The sequence below is a fragment of the Populus alba genome, chromosome 1 (assembly GCF_005239225.2).
Source record: "Populus alba chromosome 1, ASM523922v2, whole genome shotgun sequence".
NCBI classification, from domain to species: Eukaryota; Viridiplantae; Streptophyta; class Magnoliopsida; order Malpighiales; family Salicaceae; genus Populus; species Populus alba.
Window position 1 is genome coordinate 372663 of NC_133284.1, and position 19567 is coordinate 392229.

Consider the following 19567-nt stretch of genomic DNA (forward strand, 5'->3'; position numbering starts at 1 on the left):
TTGAAAAATATGATGCAACCATTCCTCTTTATATAGAAAATTTATATGCTCTTTACGTCTATTTTACAATTTTCCAGCTTTCAACATAAGTACATTCACATGTATGCATGTGCTGTAAAAGTACTCTGCCATGGAAAAAAAATTAAAAACAGATTCCAAGTTACAATGCAAACAAATTCCAAGTTACAATGCAAACAAATTCCAAGTTACTCTGCCATGGAAAAAAATTAAAAACAGATTCCAAGTTACAATGCAAACAAATTCCAAGTTACTCTGCCATGGAAAAAAAGTTAAAAACAGATTCAAAGTTACAATGCAAACAAATTCCAAGTTACTCTGCCATGGAAAAAAGTTAAAAATAGATTCCAAGTTACAATGCAAACAAATTTCAAGTTACTCTGCCATGTAAAAAAATTAAAAACAGATTCCAAGTTACTCTGCAAACAGATTCGAAGTTACTCTGCCATGTAAAAAAATTAAAAACAGATTCCAAGTTACAATGCAAACAAATTTCAAGTTACTCTGCCATGTAAAAAAATAAAAAACAGATTCCAAGTTACTCTGCAAACAGATTCGAAGTTACTCTGCCATGGAAAAAAATTAAAAATAGATTCCAAGTTACAATGCAAACAAATTTCAAGTTACTCTGCCATGTAAAAAAATTAAAAACAGATTCCAAGTTACTCTGCAAACAGATTCGAAGTTACTCTGCCATGGAAAAAAATTAAAAACAGATTCCAAGTTACAATGCAAACAAATTCCAAATTCCAAGTTACTCTGCCATGGAAAAAAGTTAAAAACAGATTCCAAGCTCAGTAGTTGAGGTTGTTGACAGATAAGACTCTATCAAACCTCTGCTGCAGCAAATCGTCGGAGAGCTACACCAATGTTTTTAAGAGAGTTTATGTAAGAAACATGAGCTGCTGCAAGATTGTACCTTGAATCAATCGCTTGCTTTATGACCTTCCTCCGTTCCTTGCACAGAGCCAAAGGTTCAGTTTTGTCAACTTTGGAGCCGGCAGAACCCATTTTTTAGCCAAAATATTAAGGGTGGGTTCATAAAATTAACTCCATTTCTCAAGACTGTCAACAGAATCTCTGCAAATGAGGCAATGGCTTCCACAGAAACCTTTCACCTTTCACCTTAAAACACAGAGGGAACATGAAAAAGCTAACCTTTCACCTTAAAACCACACAGCCTTGGTCAAGAAATAGAGCAAAAACCAATTGAACAAAACAGTTAAGGTAATTTTGAACAACCAATTCATGTAAATTAACAACCAATTCCATTAAAGGGGCAACCATTTAACATTAACCATTGAACATTGTAATTCGTAGATAAAATACAACATTACAACCACCAATTTCTCATACAAGTTTGTTAACTCCCGTAAAGCAATTTAATAAATATAACAGTTCATAAATTACCGCAAATGCATATGCTCATATGCCTTAAAATCAAATGTGGAAGAATACAATGCCTAAAACAAACTTCGGCAATTGGAAACTACTCTTTTAAAAACCGGCATCCCATTACTCTGCAACAAAAAAAATAAACATGTATAAATATCGTAAGCACTTGAACATACTTAATTGATTAACAGTTAAGATACTTAAATCATACCATGTCAGCTAAGCACGTTTAGTTCGTGCATACATTCGCTGCAACCATCTCAACTTCTGTTGGTTATCGCCCATACTGGCCCACATTTCTCTTTTCCTTCTTGACATGAGAAACTCCGTAGCGAAGTCGTGGAAGTCATCTTCAATTGAAACTCCAGGAATTGAGTGCAGCTCAGCCATCACCTCGGGGATGCTACAACCTTCGCGATCCATATTAATAGACGTCGAATCACTCTTGGTCGACATACTCTCAAGAAGATTATTGCACCTTGTCAGCAGCTGAACACCAATTCCAGATGTTTTTTTCTTTCTACATCGCACATCGGCATGATCTCGTTCTTTTCTTTTGCCGCTGCTTTTTGTATTGCTGCTGGTAGACATATTTATCTCTCCAACCATTCGAGCCATGTCAGTGCAGAAATCTGGAATCACATCTTCCTCTGAATCACCGCTGCCCTCTTCCAAACCATCATCAGCAATGTCGGCATTGCTTGTACCAGGATCAACACCACTGCTGGCAGGAACACCTGATGAAGGAGCCCATGCAAACGCTCCAGTTGCGACAATGTTGGAATACATTCGGTCAAATTTATTCTTCAAAGAGGGCTCAATACCGACATGTCTGAATTTTTTGGCTCCTCTAATTTCCTGCATATAAATTAAATCAAGTAATGAAGGATCAATACTAGTAAAATTTTAGGGCTGGAATTTGACAATAATAAAAGAAATTGTTAGGATGACAAGGAATGTACCTGAATTTTTTGTTTCCACCACTCATCACTAGCTGCAATTGTGCCTATTTCACTATTCCAGCCAACACCGGTTTCAGAAACCAACTTATTCCATATCCTCCAATCCTTTTTGCATCCATCCCATTTGTTTTTCAATTGTGTTTTAGTGAATGCATGCCCAGTTTGTTCTTTGAATGATGTTATAAGAAATTTCCACCCCGTTTTATCGAAATGAGTATTAGGTCTCATTCCCATTTCAATTGCCTTAATGCATATATCAGAAAATATATGCAACATGTCTTTTGTCCAAGCAGCCTTATCAAAAGATTCAAGACCTTCCATGATATCTTTTAACACATTTAAAAAAAAATTGAAATCAATAAATGATATCAAATAAATAGTGGCACATACATAAACCGTGGACTATAAAACAATAATATAACAATAAATGTTCAGCACATGCATGTATTTGAATGGGAATGTTCACATTCATTTGTAATGAAATCTAATTGCAACCCATTAATTTTGAACTGCTCAAAAAACTCAGTTTCAGCCATGATAAAATATTTGAATTATCAAGCAACACTTCATTGCCATCATGTTGTTTGGAAGACAAAAACAAAGGGAAAAAACAAATAGAATAGAATATATTTGCTAAAGTACATAAACAAAGAACAACAAACAAGCAGTATATAGAAGCAATTAAATTTTGCTAAATTCAAAACAATTGATGAAGGCACAGTAAACAGAAGACAATCAACAACAGCTATGAAATTTATCAATTGCAGAACACACGGTAATTGATCATGCAGGTACACAGACATGCAATTTTTCATCTAAAAAAATGAAAATGAAGATGGAGATAAGGCAGGAACTTACCTCAGTCTATAGGTGTCCAGACTAGCGCAGTTCTGCAACTTTGTCCTACAAAACAAATACACAATGGAGACCTAGAAGATAAATTAAATTTTCAGCGACGATTACTACAAAATTGACATGGTATATCAACCAAGTACACAAAAGCATCACAGAAATGAAGGTTTTCAATTCCAGAACAGTTTTTGGAAGTAGTTCCGAAGAGACATAACACATTTTTTAGTTTATTTCATGAATGGAGAATAAAGGACTATGCAACGGTTTTTCCTAGCAATGGGATAAGTATGCATGTCTGTTTGTAACTTGCAAAGACTGTGAGCAGTAAATCGAAATTTGTAATCGAAACATTTGTGCTGCATGGCAAAAATCAAAATATTTCTGTTCAAAATAGCTTTAAAAAGTTACTACAAATCTAAAGGAATCAAGCAGCAACACATAGAATTACTTTTTTTCCCGGTTAAACAGACCACTGATGGGATTACAACAATTTATAAAAAAAAGCTTGTAAAGAACTCTACAGTTTCAGATTCAACAATAATCAGCACTAATGCATCAGCCAGGGATAACTGTTATTTTTTATGTTTCTCATCATGCACAAAACAGTAGAGTCCAGAGCAATTTTTTAGCCTGTGAAGAAGAAGATAGGAAAAAAAAAAAAACTAAAACCATTCAAGCCTCAAACCATCCTAGTTCATGCATTTCAATAGCTAGGCAGATCCATAGACCTGCTTTCAATGGAAAATAGAATTGTCATCATAGGCTACCAGCACAGTAATAAAAAAAACCCATGAAAGCTGAGACTTGAAGACATAAAAGCAGAAAGATAGAGATCATCAAATCTTCCTATTCAAGAAGCTAAATCATAAGAACCGAAACCCAAATAAGAGGCAGAGCATTCAACAATTCAAAAGATTGGTCATTTGCCTCTCCAGATTGAAAAAAAAAAAACCATGAAAATAGTATTGTCATCATTGGCTGCCAGTAATTAAGAAAAACCCATTGAAGCCGAGACTTGAAGACAAAAGCAGAAACATAGAGAGCATCAGATCTTCCTATTCAAGAAGCTAAATCATAAGAACCGAAACCCAAATAAGAAGCAGAGCATTCAACAATTCAAAAGATTCCTCATTTGCCTCTCCAGATTGAAAAAAAATCCATGAAAATAGTATTGATCATTGGCTGCCAGTAATTAAGAAAACCCCATTGAAGCCGAGACTTGAAGACAAAAGCAGAAACATAGAGAGCATCAGATCTTCCTATTCAACAAGCTAAATCATAAGAACCGAAACCCAAATAAGAAGCAGAGCATTCAACAATTCAAAATATTCGTCATTTGCCTCTCCAGATTGAAAAAAAAAAACCATGAAAATAGTATTGTCATCATTGGTTGCCAGTAATTAAGAAAAACCCATTGAAGCCGAGACTTGAAGACAAAAGCAGAAACATAGAGAGCATCAGATCTTCCTATTCAAGAAGCTAAATCATAAGAACCGAAACCCAAAAAAGAAGCAGAGCATTCAACAATTCAAAAGATTCGTCATTTGCCTCTCCAGATTGAAAAAAAAATAAATTCAAGGAATTGTTTAAAGCAATGCAGCAGCAATGAAATTTTTCATCTAAAAAACCGAAAATGAAGATGGAGCTGAGGGAGGAACTTACCTCACTCTCTGCGTTTTTGTTCTGCAGCGGTGTTGCAGCTGTGTTCTGCAAAATCAAAAACCCATTACAGAAATTAGAGTTTGAGAAACATGAAATTAGAATTGACAAAGGGAACAAACAGTACCTGGTATCTCGCTCGTGGACCTTTCCCGGGACCAATCTCTTGGTTTTTGTTCGTGGACCTTACGTTTGTGTTTGAATGAATGGACAGAGGAGGAGGAAGCTTGTCTGGCGTTGGTGGTTAGGGCAAATAGAAACGGGGTTGTAGCAAGAGAAGAGAGAGGAGAAAGGTTTGGGGAAGGAAATTGGCGTTTTTTAGTTCATCAAATTGATCTGCAACCGTAAGAAAGTTTAGAGGTTGACCGTAATCCGTGGTTGGGAAAGTTCGGTGGTGAGTTGAGAGGTGAAGGAAACTGGGCGTAGTGAAGAAATTTTGGGTGAAATTTTGGGCGTAGTGAAACTGGGCGTAGGAAACCGCATGAAAGATCTACACTTCCAGTGTTTGTTGTGACCGTTGAGAAATTAGAGGTTATTGCAAATTGATGAGGGACAGAGAGAACTGTTAAAGAAAGCAATTAGAAATCGTCGGTGATGAGAGAGAGCTGAAACGCATGAAAAGCAAAAGATAATAGCTTTTCATTTTTGACAATTGAAACGCATTTTCTAGTGGGACCCACGTACAAATAACCTGTGGTTCGTGGTTACCAAACAGCTTTTTACTGCTTTTTTTTTAAACCGCAGCCGCACTAGCATTGCCAAACAGCCACTTAGCCATTTACTTTCTTTTATTTTGGGTGCGTGTGTGACACGAGAGGTGGATTTTTGAGTTTGGTGGAATTGATGTATTGACTACACTGCCATTTTTGTAATTAAATATCACACATCGAAGCATGCTTGTAATCAAATAGAGAGATAATGATAACTAGAACTCACCGCTGCAGGTTGACTTGAGAGATTCATCCGATGGTGTAAAAAAAATTAATTTAGTTCGAGATGGTTGATTGGCAAGTTAACTCTCCATAAAATCTAATTTAACTCTTAAATATTATTTTTAAAATAATATTATTTTTACTTTTAAAAAAATAAATTAATTAACTCAAGTTAATTTATAATCATATGAACCTCAAACATTTTTAAAAAAAACAAATTCAAGTTAACTAAGATTGCCCAACCACTCGGTTTGCCATACCACCTAGGATTGGCAGATTCTTAAATATTCGAAGTACGATGATGTCCTTCCATGTTTTATTTTTTTTTTCTTTAAATGCAGGAATGCTTGGAGAGAGAAACTCAAAAAAAAAATGGTTGAAAATTTGTTTTTATTCACGAGATACTATTGAGTGTTTGTTTATATGTTATAATATGTTTTTTAAAATTATTATTAATCTAAAAAAATAAATTATTTATTTTCCAAGTAAAAAACAATTTTAAAAAAAAAATAATCAATATTTTTTAGATAAACAATTTAAAAAGAAGGTTATATTGTAAAAACAAACACTCACTGGTTGATTTTTGTTAAGTTTTTTTTTATAATTTTAATGTGTTAAATGTTAAAAATATAAATAAATTTCAAAAAACTTATTTTAATATATTTTTAATTAAAATACATATTTTAAAAGCACTCTGCATAATAATATCAAACACAAGTATATAATTACTTCTACTATGAAATGAGGAAGTCACCCACGAGTGCAAACTACATTTCAAGTTGCATGCTAGAGATTTTTTAAGAAAATATAGGAGTCGTTTTGTATAAAAAACAACAAAACATTCTTAAGAAATTCATTTAATTACCTCGAGGGACATTCTAAAAATTTTGAAAGCAAAAACCCTAATGTAGCTCTCCTCGAAAAACATACATGCTTATAATAGTTAAAGCGGTTATCTAGGTTTTAATAGTTTTGAATCCAAGATTTAAGATCAAATTTTTATATATATAAAAAAAAAAGATATTTTATTAAATTTATTAGATTGATGTGCAGATGCACTTGATTTGCAACTCGTAAATCAAAGAATAAAGAATAAAAATCGTGGCACGCTGCATGCCCATGCATGCAGGAGCTGTTGCGATACGTAAAAGGAGAAAAAATCAAAACAAAAAACACATCATTTTAAAATTGCTGAGACCTAGCTAGAACTAGCAAAGGATTTTTAGCATTGATAAAGGAGTGAGGTCGAGGGAAATAGAGATGCATGGTGATTGGTGGAGGTAGAACAGGATGATGATGATATTGTCGGACCAACAAAATGAGTCTGTTTTCGAGCAAATTAAGGCATTTGGCAAAGCAAGAACTTCAGGTGCTGATGAGGCGAGTTGATGGAGTAGCTTGCGATTGAAGATTCGAAGAGTTGTCTGTATCAAGCTTTTCTGCATTATTAAGGTTTTGAATAAAACTTACAATATATTAGGGCTATATAAGACTCCAATTCAAAAATTATTTATTTTATTTTTTTTTATCTTATTTTCACCATTCCTTTCTTAACTTCATATTTTAACATTTATTTAATTTTATTTTAATTTTCATATTTTCTTATAAAATTGTTATACTTTCAAACAAATATCCTACTATTTAGTTTATACTTGATTTTACAAGTATTTATATTTTGTTATCGTATAAAAGTAAAAAATAATTTTAAAAAAAAAGTTTTATAAACCCAATGAAATCCATCATTTAGACTGTAGATTTGGTGGCTTAAGCCCCAAGCCTAGGCCAATCAAGAATTTGTGCCATCTTAATTTAAAAAAAAAAAAAAACATTAATCTTACTTCTTTTTAAAAAATTAAAATTACTTATATTTTATATTGATCATTTAGAATGTTTTTTGGATCCCAAGTTAATTAAATTATATTGGGATCATTTAATTTTAAAACTCTAACCATTATATCAGAAGATTTTAAAATTAACATAATTTCCTGTGATTTAGATATATATTTTTTTAAATTCAAGCAGCAGAGAATAGCTCGACGCTATAATTAGGATCACAGTTTGCAGGCACTGGGATCTGTCTCTGGGCCTTAATGTGGGTGAACAGTGAACACGCAAGAAGAATGTTGCCAGGAGGCCCGGCCTGTTGTCTGCGGAATGGGCTCTTTAATAAAGCCCGCGATGATCATTCCAGATATATTTAAAAAAATTATTTGATTTTTTAAATGTACCATGTGGATGTCAGGCGTCTTCTTAAGATAAGTTATGTAATTAGTGTTTTTAAGGCATGCAAGAGGTTTTTGAGGTATATTTTATCTGTATCCATAAGAAACACAATCTATACATTTAAATAAGAAAGGGAATCATAATACTTAGACAGTGAAGACAAATGATACATGGATGCAAGAGGGGACAAATTACATACATGTCCATGTTCTGTTTGTCCTCATCCACCATGTACTGTACTTGTTGTTAATTAATGCCAGCAAATTCATGGGACCTTTATGCCCTGCTGTCTTTTTTTTTCTTTTTTCATTTTTCTGGTCGAAACCAATTTAATTTCCATTTACAACAAATTTAAAAGCATGTATTTACTCTCTGGCGTGGACTGTACTCGTTCTAGATATAAATGGGAGTGGGAGAAGAACAGCATTCTCTCTATTTTCGCTGTAAACTTGCTAAACTCTCATAGGTGGCCAGCCTCTTCCTTTACTACTATATATATTAACTCAGTAAAGCGTGCAAAAATGATTAATTATTATGGTGAAAATTACCCTTCCGATGGAGGGTTGATAAACCTGTATTTTAAATTTTTATAATTGAGGTTGAGTTTTATTTTAAAAATCTGAGGCTTGAATTGACAATGCGAGCGCGGCTACAATCGCACTTATATTTTTAAACTAAAAATATTATTTTTAAGTCTAACTTTAACCGCGCGCATATGTTTTTTAAATGGACATTAATTCTAATAGTGAAAAAACTTATTTTCAAGTTTTTATGTTCTTGTAATTTAATTAATGCATATTGCACTAGTGTTTATTAATGGTAATTAACTATGAGTTATTGCACAAGCTACTAGTTAGGTGAGAATAGATGGAGAGGAGAAGGTGATAAAAACACTTGATTAAATGCATCTTTGATGTTGCGGCAGAAATGATAGTTTTTAAAAAGAATTGAATTTTTTATGTATATTATTTTAATATGCTCATATTAAAAATAGATTTTAAAAAATAAAAAATATATTATTTTAATATATTTATAAAAACAATATTTAAAAAAAAACAATTTAAACGGGAAGCAGACAATAATTATTTTTGAAGGGACTGTTTGAAGGAATATTGTAGCCATGTGAAGGCCACCTTAGTAAAGGCATTAATAAATGTGGTAAGCAACTCTGTTGGTCCAACACCCGGCAAGAAACCAAAGCCACCTCTGTACTTCGAAGCTTCATCTCAAGACTTGCATGTGATCATTTCGGTGATTAATTGATGTGAAATCTCATCTGAATTGAATTTTAAATTAAATTAAATTGTAATTGGCTCAATTTTAATTAAATAAAAATTAAAATAATATTATTTTATTTTTATTTTTATTTTTAAAAAATCTTGAAACAACTGCGTCTTGAATTGGCTTTAATTAATCTACCAAACTAATAACTTTAATTTTGAGCCGAGTGAGTGCTGACCCGAGTAGAATTCGATAACTTAGTTTTATACAATAATAAGTGGAATTAAGAGAACAAATGAGTTCTTTGTGTGAAAAAAGAAAAAATATAAGGGTGTTTGTTTTATCTTTTACGATTGAGATTATAATTAGATATAACTCAATTATAATTAGATATAACTCAATTATATAGTTTTGAAATCTGGTTTGGCCCGTAGGTCGACTCGAGATCTGGCCAACTCGGAGCTGGAACCAGACCGGGTTGAAGAAACAATGAGGGAAGAAAAAACCTGACGAAACCCGCCGATCCAGTCAAAACCCGGCTACAAACCTGTTGACTTTTATTTATTTTTTGTTGTTTTTACTAAAACAACGTCGTTTTAATTTTTTAAAAAATAAAATTTGACCTGATTTTAACCCGGTGACTGGTTAAAATTTAGAATTCGGATCTTAAATCAGGCCGGATCTTAAAATTATGTTGAATTATACACAAAGCTCAATTAAAAAAAGCTAATTTTACACTAAAGGCACCGCAGTTTTGGGTCAATCCCCGAGAGAGTGTTATATTGTATATTGAAAGTAGACAATATATAAAAAAGGGATCGAGTACTTCCACGTTAATTAGAGGGAAAAGAATCAAGATTAAGGCTGCGGCAGTTGAGATTTTCAAATTTGAACCTCAAGATTTATCTCAATTTGCTCGAGCTAGGTCACAATTCCCAGGCTATGTTCTGTTCAAGAAAACCAAGAATAGCATGTCATTTCCACTCAAATGGGCTGAATGAAATGCATGTATGTTTAATCTATGGAAACAAAATAGATTCATCAATATATGATCTCTCCCCATGAAGTATTTTTCATATAATTGGATCTTTTTTTCCAATTTATATATATATATATATATATAAAAAGAGAAACACCATAGAGTTATTAAAATCCAGTTCATCTTAACTCAAATCAATTAAAATTATTTTATGATTTAAAATGATATTCATTTGAAAAGGGCAAAATAAAACTAGATTTAAATCAACTTGAATTGTTTTTTTCTTTTTACTCCGTCTTATATAAAAAACTAGATCTTGGATCCACTTGATAGGCTGATCTGATTTAGATAATATCTGATAACAATATTGAAATTATATTTTTTAAAAAATTTTAAATTTTTTTTCTATGTTTTCGAATCATTTTGATGTATTGATTTTAAAAATAATTTTAAAAAAACAAATAATAATTATTTAAAATATATTTTTAAATAAAAATGCACATTAAATAATCACCACCATCACAATTTCAAACACTATTAATAGTCAAATGTGTCACAAACATCTTAGCAATAAATATTTATATATATGGTATTTTACACCAGCTCACAACATCTGCAAATGCACATGCCACCCACCTCCCAAGCGGTCCTCAATTTTCCACCTATGTCCAATATTACCCCAAGGAACTTCCCTTATCTCCCATTTTCTCCATTAATCCCAACAAAATCCACGGTCAATAAGACAGCAAGTTTGAAGTAGGTCCCAAGTAAGGCTGGAGCCAAATGGTGGGGACCATTTTTATTTTTTTTTATCGGATTCCAAATCTTCTATCGAATTTCATTTATGTCTACTTCAAATCTTGCTGTCCAGTAAAAAAATTATAAACAGAAAAAAAAAATGGATGGCTATAATTGTAGTCCCTGTAAATTCAAAAATGCTTCATTCTTGACCCTTTGTTTAGATTCTCCAACATTAACCATAGACTGTTCTTGTTTTCTGTGTACATAATGTAAAGTTAGTGTTTCCTTTCTTAAAATCCAAAAAGAAACACGTAAAATAAATTCAGAAGGTAGACTTATTGTTGATTTCCATTAGCGATTTGCAACCAGGGACTACATTGAAACATATTGGAAACAATGAGACTAACATCATCGATATGTTTTTTAAAGTACATAAACCGGAATGAAATGTTCTGAATCTATAGAGGTGGAAATATAGTTTACCCAGGAAGGCAACTTTGTATAGAGATAGAGAGAGACTGAGATCCAAGAAAAAATCTTGCATCCTTCTCTCGATCTATAACAACGTCAAAGAAACACAGATAGAGAGACTTTGAGTGTCCGAACAGAGAGAGAGAGGGAGAAGAGACTGTGAGTGTTTAGAGTCAAGGAAAAAAGATGAGAGAAATAATAAGCATTCACATAGGACAAGCGGGGATTCAAGTCGGCAATGCTTGTTGGGAGCTTTACTGTCTTGAACATGACATCCAACCTGATGGAATGATGCCTAGGTATCTTTTCTTTTCTGGGTTTTCAATTTTGTTTATCAAGTTTCGCTCTTTCTTTCTTTACTGTTCTATTCTTGTTTCTGTTTTCTTTGATCTTTTGCTGTTTTTTCTGTATGTTTATGCTAATAAAATTTAGTGGGGTAGTTTTTATATATATGCTTTTTTATAATGGCGTATTGAAGTATGCTTTTTGACGGGATCAAGATTGTTTATTTTGAGTGTTGAAATCACCAGATCAAACATCTTTCTTTTGTTGAACAATTACATGGATGGTCTTCATAGATTTTGATTCTAACTTTTTTGCACATATCATCTGTAGATAAACCATTTTTTCTCAAGAATCTGTGATGATTTGACACTTTAAGAAGGTGCATTGAAAGCTATGGTCTTTTGATTAATGGGTGAATCTTTAGACATCCATAGTTGTACTTAGAGTATTGTGTGTGTTTTTGCCCTGCTTGTGGTCTTGATTGGAGTCGTGGTGTGGTGTGCTAACAAAAAAAGCTAATGTGTTTTTGCAGTGACACTTCACCGGGTGCTGCACATGATGCATTCAATACCTTCTTCAGTGAGACAAGCTCTGGAAAACATGTGCCTAGAGCTATTTTTGTTGACTTGGAACCAACTGTTATTGACGAAGTTAGGACTGGAACTTATCGGCAACTTTTTCACCCTGAGCAGCTTATGTCTGGAAAGGAAGATGCTGCTAATAATTTTGCTAGAGGACACTATACAGGTAAAGTAATTAACTCTTTTGCCTTGTAAATGGTTGCGGGATTAAACTGATGTAGTTGTGGTTTGTAGTTGGGAAGGAAATTGTGGATCTCTGTGTTGATCGAGTGAGGAAGTTGGCTGATAACTGCACTGGCTTACAAGGGTTTTTGGTGTTTAATGCTGTTGGTGGTGGAACGGGGTCTGGTTTGGGGTCTTTGTTGTTAGAACGCTTGTCTGTAGATTATGGAAAGAAGTCAAAGCTTGGATTCACCATTTATCCTTCTCCTCAGGTACTTACTGTTTAAAGAAGTGAAAGCTTGGCTTCCTTGTTCTCGAACATTATGAGGGAATGCCACAGGAAGCATGATTCCAATAATGGCTAGGTTGGAACTCTTATGGAAATCGGTTATAATGTGTCTCTCTTTGGTTGCAGGTCTCAACAGCAGTTGTGGAGCCTTACAACAGTGTACTCTCTACTCATTCCCTTCTTGAGCACACAGATGTGGCAGTACTCTTGGACAATGAAGCTATTTATGACATTTGTCGAAGATCCTTGGATATTGAAAGACCAACATACACAAATTTGAACCGATTGATATCTCAAACCATATCATCCTTGACAACTTCATTAAGGTTTGATGGAGCCATAAACGTGGATGTTACAGAGTTTCAGACCAACCTTGTGCCATATCCCCGTATCCATTTCATGCTTTCTTCATATGCCCCTGTTATATCAGCTGAAAAGGCGTACCACGAGCAATTGTCAATTCCAGAGATCACAAATGCTGTCTTTGAGCCTGCAAGCATGATGGCTAAGTGTGATCCTAGACATGGGAAATACATGGCCTGCTGTTTGATGTACCGAGGAGATGTTGTTCCAAAGGATGTCAATGCTGCTGTGGCTACTATCAAAAGCAAAAGGACTGTTCAGTTTGTTGACTGGTGAGAAAATACACACAACTGGAAAAAAAAACAAGGAATGGTCGTGTTAAAGATACACAAGCATCATTTTCACTAATAGTCTTGAATTTTCCACTTCTATTTTTGTTTTTTCAATGCCTGATAGTATGAAATCTTAAGCTGACATTTTCCCACTGCTTAACTTATCGTTAATCTGAAATGTTGTTTTACTTGTAATCCGCAGGTGTCCAACTGGCTTCAAATGTGGGATCAACTATCAGCCACCTACTGTAGTACCTGGGGGTGATCTTGCCAAGGTTCAGCGTGCTGTATGCATGATCAGCAACAACACTGCTGTGGCCGAGGTGTTTTCTCGCATTGACCACAAATTTGATCTCATGTACTCCAAGAGGGCTTTTGTCCACTGGTATGTTGGTGAAGGCATGGAAGAAGGGGAATTCTCAGAAGCTCGTGAAGATCTGGCTGCCCTTGAGAAGGATTACGAGGAAGTTGGTGCTGAAGGTGTAGATGATGAAGAGGAAGGCGATGATTATCAATAAGTTATTGCCACTTGCAATAGAATTCATCTGGGAAATGGTGAAGCGTGTGAGGGTTTGGCCACCAACCCGCCCGTCTTACGTTGCCGTTGTTATGTTTGTGATTTTTCGCACCACTATCCTTCTTCTGTAAAATACTCAAGACTATGTCTGTCTTCGTATTTGAAGTGTATTTTATTGTTTCCAGTTTGATATTTCAGAATTAAGTTTCTCATCATTTCTATGTTTCCCTTCTCGAATTTCTGCCTCCTCTTTTCTTCTGATACCGCCGTATGTCAAGCAAATTGGCATCTGATAAAATCGTTGGTTCTTTTCCAAGCAGTTACTAAATTTGTTCTAGCAGATCAACTTAGTGGATCTTTCTTTGAATCAGTTTAAACATTGACATGATCAAATTACCTAGTTGATTTCTTTCAAATCAGTTCATACATTTATCTAATCAACGTTAAGTGATATTCTAAGTTAACTGCGACGTGGTTTATCAGCCAAACGATATGTGATTGAGTTAATTTTAAGGAAATGTTTTTTTTTTTTTTGTCTAAAACCATGTTTCATTAAAAAAAAACAAAAAAAAAACCTGAATTAATTGCAGTTTCAGTAACATGTCTTAAATCGGATCAAATCATGGACCAGATTTGACAAGTATACTTTCCCATTGTCCATGCCTGCTGCAACATCCCTTCGAAAGGAAGGGTGTGAAAGTACAGGCCATCTGTGATTGCTGAATGCCTAGCTCCCGTTTGCTTGTTAAGTGAATAAATTTGCTTATTGGGTCTCGCTAGACGTTCTGGAAGCATTGAACAAGTGCTCAAATATATGAAGAACTGACAGCCACATAAAACTTCGATAAAACCACAGCTCGCTGTAAGGTGTTATCTATGTTGTGCAAGTAGGTTTTTTTTTTTTTTTTTTTCCCTCTTGATCCGAAAAGAATGTAAGCACTTGAATTTTAATCATTACGAGGTTTAGACTTGATAGAAAAGCAAAATGTACAGCAGGCAAGGCAGGCTGAAAGAATTTCCAATCTCTGACTCGAACCTAGGTTTCCTAAAACCCTAGCGTGAACAAATTGTTGGGAGAAATGAGAAGAAGATGGTGAGAAATGCACGACACTAATTGTATGAAAAGCTGTGTCAATGCCTTGTAATAACAAAGGATAACATTCATCGTTGAATGAATCAAAACTCAAATAATATTTGTTATCAAAACATAGCTGCTGCCTCCATTCATGAAATTGGGAGAATCAACTAGAACAGAACAATTGGCAGAGTGCAGGGAGATCCCAGAGAGCATCACTTGAATCATTAGCATTCTCAAAGTACTCATTCCCTCCATTCATGGCATATAATGATGCTGATATCTGCCTTTCCACCTTCATGCGTTCGAATTCGGCTAACTCTGGACCAGATGATGTATCAGACAACAAACCAACATTCTTCGGCAGCCACGTTCCGTCTTGAACAAATTGAAGTTGAGGATCAAACCCAGACGGGAGTGAGCACGAGGGATGGAATTGGGATGTAACCGGTTCAAGCCCTCCAATGCAGCAGCCACTCAAGTCTGGCCTATATGCATTATCAAACACTAGGTTTTCTTGTTTGATGCCATTAAAATAACTACTATGGTTATCGATGGATGATGAAAAACTATCAATGTTGCTATCATTAGGTAGAAAACTATTAATGCTACTATTGAAACTACTCTTACTGCTAACTATAGTGCTGGTTTTAATGGTAGATTTTGTGGTGGAAGTCGCGGAAGAGTTCTGTTTCAAACTCTTTTTGTGTTTGAGAAGGTTTCTAATTTTCATAGAAACGGGAGAGTTGGAGGGGACATGAGTGTTAAAGTTGGTTCGAGTATTCGAACCACGAAGAAGACAGGCAGCTTCATCATAAGCTCGCGCAGCTTCTTCAGCTGTCTCAAAGGTCCCAAGCCACATTCTGATCTTCTGTGACTGTGTGGTGTCTTTGATCTCTGCCACCCATTTTCCTGAAGGCCTTTGTCTAACTCCAACAAACTTGTTCTTGGAGGTGTTCGTTAAGCATCTCTCCTTCAATTTGCTGTGTGAGACTCCTCCTGGCTGCTTTTGGAATTGATGGTATTCCATTTTGCAAGTGTTGGGAGAGGAGTGGGTGAGAAAAACTAGAGAGATGGTGGATTTATACAGAGAAAAGGAGTGGTTTAATCTTAGTGGGTGTCTCGTCTTTTTTACTTGCCAGCATTTTCCATTGAATTTGTTCTGTTTTAAGCATGACTCAGATATCAAAGTTGAAGTTAAGACCCGCTTGTCAACACATCTCCTAGGGACATGCAAGCCATGTCTAGTATCTAGAAGAGAACACCTGAGAAACAATAGTCAGCATTTTCTTATTGGTTCAAGGTTCAAGTTGCTGTCCTCTCCTTCATCTGGTCAACGAAAAAACAAAGCAAGAATCGTGCAAGGCACCAAGGCAAGACACCTGGAGCCCTAGCCTTCAAAGAACATGATTGGGCCCTTCCATCCCAGATTTTGGTGGCATCTGATTTTGCCTCTCCTCGGAGGAATCTTCACTCGCATTATCAAACAAACCAGTGACGAGAGGAGCTCGTGAAATGCAATGGTCTCCCAGTGATTGCCGCAAGTGCTGCCACTCCTTTGCCCACCTACAGTCATCGCAGAGACAAGACAGCAGTGACCACCACCCACTTTCCTTCAAGCCCACAACATAACTAGAGATGGTATTAGACAATATATAACCTAAAGAGTCCAGGACCAAAACCGAATCCGGTTTTACAAGCATGGCTTACAGTTAAAGGTTTGATGGTATCATTGGGATATTAGTGAAGGTTATTATTGACAATTGATGCATACCATCACTCAAAAACATCTAATAAAACATCAGCAAAGTGCCAAAAAAATTGTAATTTGCAGAGTAGACATTGTCCCAGTCAGGTACGGTTCAAAGTTGTGTTTGTTAATTCTCAAAACAAAAGGAACAAATTTTGTGTAGTAAGCGACTCCATACACTCTGCAGAGTTTTGTCTCCCTTCCTTTCTTTCTACACATGATAAATTACTACTCTTTTATGAAAACACTGTAGGTGGCTCGTGATATCCGCGGGTTGGTGTAAATTTTCTCAACACGAGAAAATAATATTTAAATGATGATAATTCAAGATAAATCAAGTTAAATTTATTAAAACATGACTTATAATATAAAATTAAAATAACTCATAAAAAAAAATATAAATTTCAAGACTTAATAAAATAATATCAAAGATGAAAAAAACTCAAAAAATATAATGTTGAATAAGCGAATCCAAGTCAACTCAAAATACCTTGATAAACTCACAACCCGTGATATAAAATTGACATAATTTTTTTTTCAAAAGAAGTACCTAGCAAAAAAAAAAAAAAACAAAGTTCAACAAAAAAAACTCGAGTTAACTTGAGTTAATTTTCTTAACTCGTAATAACCAAATAGAAAAAAAAAAAGATCAAGAAAAAGTTATTTCATGCAAAACGATGAAATTGAAAAGGAAAACCCCATAAAAAATCTACAAAAAAAAAATCAAACTTTCAAAAGAAGCACCTAGTGAAAATAATCAAAGTTAAATAAAAAAAACTTAGTAAGAAAATACAAGCTAATCCGAGTTAACTTTACCACCTCACACTTGAGATAACCCATCACATGCTGACATGTACATTTTTTTTAAAATAATATTTAATAAAACATGCTAAAGGTTCGATACTTAAATGACATGCATTAAAAAAAATTCAAACCATTAAAAATTTAAAATAATTAAAATTAAAACAATAAGGACTAAAAAATACACAAAAATAATTCAAAGAAACTAATTAGGGACAAAATTGAAAAACAAAACAAAAAAAAAAGAATAATAAAAAAAAAAGCAATAAGACAATGCGGACCAAAATTAAGAACCAAATAAAATTAAATTAAACTTTCAGGACAAAATAAAAAAAATAACAATCAAGATCAAATCCAAAATAAAATATAAATTCAATAACACAATTGTATTTGTTAAAGCTCTTCATGTATACCAAAGATTAGAAGAGAGAAAAAAAAAAAAGGCAAAAACTAATTATTGCTTAAATAACAAAACACGTCACCCTAAAATATATGCTGCCACCTTTTATGTTAAGTGAGTAGGAGATCAGCTTTTTTTAGCTACTGAATGTGCCCTCACACGCCACCATAATGATGTGCCTAAACGTGTGGCACGTATAGGTTTATTTTATTGATTTTTAATATTATAATAACACTAATTACTAAAAAAGCAGCAGATAAATATTATGAAAAAAAATTAATGCAAATTAAAAAATACCCTCCCCAGACAGCCTTTAATTTTTCAAAATCAAAGAGCAATTATGAAATTTTACTATACATAAAATGTACAAAAAAACAACCTTTCAATATTTTTTAAACATGAAAGGTACAAACATTATTTAACTATACAAATAAATCTGCAAAGACGTGAAAACCTCTAAAACGAAGGCTAATTTTTTGAGCCCTGGGCAATATAATATTTTTACTGCACTTACAGTACATAGAACAACAACCTTACCCCAATCATTTGTCATATAACATTTCAATTTCATAAAAAATACAATTTTACTCTCAATATCAAGCCAATTGTTAAGAATAATTAAAGACAATCATTATTACTGTTCAAATCCACAATAATTCTCCTCATGCTAAACTAATTAACTGGGTCCTTTTAGTTTTTTTTTTTTTTTTAAGAGATTCCCTTTGAAAATAAATTATAAATCTATATTCTTATGAGAGAAAATAGTACAATTCTCGGTATACTAAATAATTCTTTTGAATATAATAATAATAATAACTTATAACTTTGTCTGGCAAAAAAAAAAAACCAAAAGGGCAGACATGAGAATTCTTCTTTTGCCACAAACACGAAGTACAGTCGAGGTTCCGAAGTTTCCACTTTCAAAAAAGTAATACACGAGAGCATAGTATCCGGACTGGCTGAATTTATTAAAAAACCAGTTATTGCAACGACCCGAATAAATTCAGTTAACTTTACAGCTTAATTAATGACTCGGGTGATCGGGGATCAGGTAAGACCTGTTTTTTTTTAAATGTTGAATTTAAAATCCATTTGTATAGATATTTTCAAGAAAAAAATTATATTTTTTTAATATAAAATTTAAACCCTATTAGTATATATATTCTATGTTTTTAAACAAAAAAACTCATACTTTTTAATATAAAATAAAAAAAATTTTGGTTTCGATAATTCAATTTAAAATTAAAAAATTTAACATAATATATTTTTAATGTAAAATAAAATAATTACAAGTATAGCCTATATTTATATAAATTATTTCTTAATTTTTTTATATAAAAACTTGAAACTTTAATTTTTTTTTAATTTTTTTCAATTAATCTAAATTAATCCATAAAACTCAGGATCAAGTCAACGGCTGAGTGAACTCTCAAAGTGGGTTTCATAACTATGTTAGAGAGAAATGGTAAAAAAGGAAAAAAAAGAGAGGCACTGCTCGGCCATGCACGGTATCTATCATGAGCTAATTAAAAAAAGGGTGTAAGATCTACTAGTAACTTACTTTAGCAGTCTTCCAGCACGAGATCTCATTGAGTAGAGTGTAGTATCAAGACTTGAAA

At 33.6% G+C, this 19567-nt stretch overlaps 3 protein-coding genes, 2 non-coding genes and 4 pseudogenes across 6 annotated transcripts; 1 reads left to right on the forward strand and 8 right to left on the reverse strand.

Annotated features, from left to right (window-relative positions):
* Positions 1 to 1268: 1268 nt before the first annotated feature.
* On the reverse strand, positions 1269 to 3287 carry LOC118032704 (uncharacterized). Its single transcript, XM_035037464.2, has 4 exons — positions 3234 to 3287; positions 2376 to 2701; positions 1625 to 2271; positions 1269 to 1538 (listed from the first exon to the last, which is right to left on the reverse strand). Exons 2-3 carry the CDS (start codon positions 2694 to 2696, stop codon positions 1633 to 1635), a joined length of 960 nt encoding a protein of 319 aa, XP_034893355.1. The 5' UTR covers positions 2697 to 2701; positions 3234 to 3287; the 3' UTR covers positions 1269 to 1538; positions 1625 to 1632.
* A 458-nt stretch (positions 3288 to 3745) lies between these two features.
* On the reverse strand, positions 3746 to 3830 carry LOC118032758 (small nucleolar RNA R38). The gene has a single exon (XR_004684712.1). It is a non-coding gene; the product is annotated as a small nucleolar RNA R38 (small nucleolar RNA).
* Positions 3831 to 3903: 73 nt separating this feature from the next.
* Positions 3904 to 3991, reverse strand: LOC118032756 (small nucleolar RNA snoR20a). Its single transcript, XR_004684710.1, has one exon. It is a non-coding gene; the product is annotated as a small nucleolar RNA snoR20a (small nucleolar RNA).
* A 69-nt stretch (positions 3992 to 4060) lies between these two features.
* LOC118032755 (small nucleolar RNA snoR64a) lies at positions 4061 to 4143 on the reverse strand (annotated as a pseudogene).
* Positions 4144 to 4269: 126 nt separating this feature from the next.
* Positions 4270 to 4352, reverse strand: LOC118032760 (small nucleolar RNA snoR64a; annotated as a pseudogene).
* Positions 4353 to 4473: 121 nt separating this feature from the next.
* Positions 4474 to 4556, reverse strand: LOC118032754 (small nucleolar RNA snoR64a; annotated as a pseudogene).
* A 125-nt stretch (positions 4557 to 4681) lies between these two features.
* Positions 4682 to 4764, reverse strand: LOC118032759 (small nucleolar RNA snoR64a; annotated as a pseudogene).
* A 6672-nt stretch (positions 4765 to 11436) lies between these two features.
* LOC118032703 (tubulin alpha-6 chain) lies at positions 11437 to 14137 on the forward strand. 2 transcript variants are annotated; one of them, XM_073407158.1, is made up of 6 exons: positions 11437 to 11752; positions 12271 to 12485; positions 12554 to 12753; positions 12897 to 13405; positions 13608 to 13728; positions 13814 to 14137. In XM_073407158.1, the coding sequence occupies exons 1-6, from the start codon at positions 11640 to 11642 to the stop codon at positions 13889 to 13891; spliced, it is 1236 nt and encodes a 411-aa protein (XP_073263259.1). In that variant the 5' UTR covers positions 11437 to 11639; the 3' UTR covers positions 13892 to 14137. The 2 variants fall into 2 exon arrangements, with proteins under 2 accessions (XP_073263259.1, XP_034893354.1); XM_035037463.2 differs by having other exon boundaries at positions 11439 to 11752; positions 13608 to 14137.
* An 817-nt stretch (positions 14138 to 14954) lies between these two features.
* LOC118032702 (ethylene-responsive transcription factor ERN1) lies at positions 14955 to 16664 on the reverse strand. Its single transcript, XM_035037462.2, has one exon. It carries the CDS (start codon positions 16025 to 16027, stop codon positions 15164 to 15166), a length of 864 nt encoding a protein of 287 aa, XP_034893353.1. The 5' UTR covers positions 16028 to 16664; the 3' UTR covers positions 14955 to 15163.
* Between the last annotated feature and the right edge of the window lie 2903 nt (positions 16665 to 19567).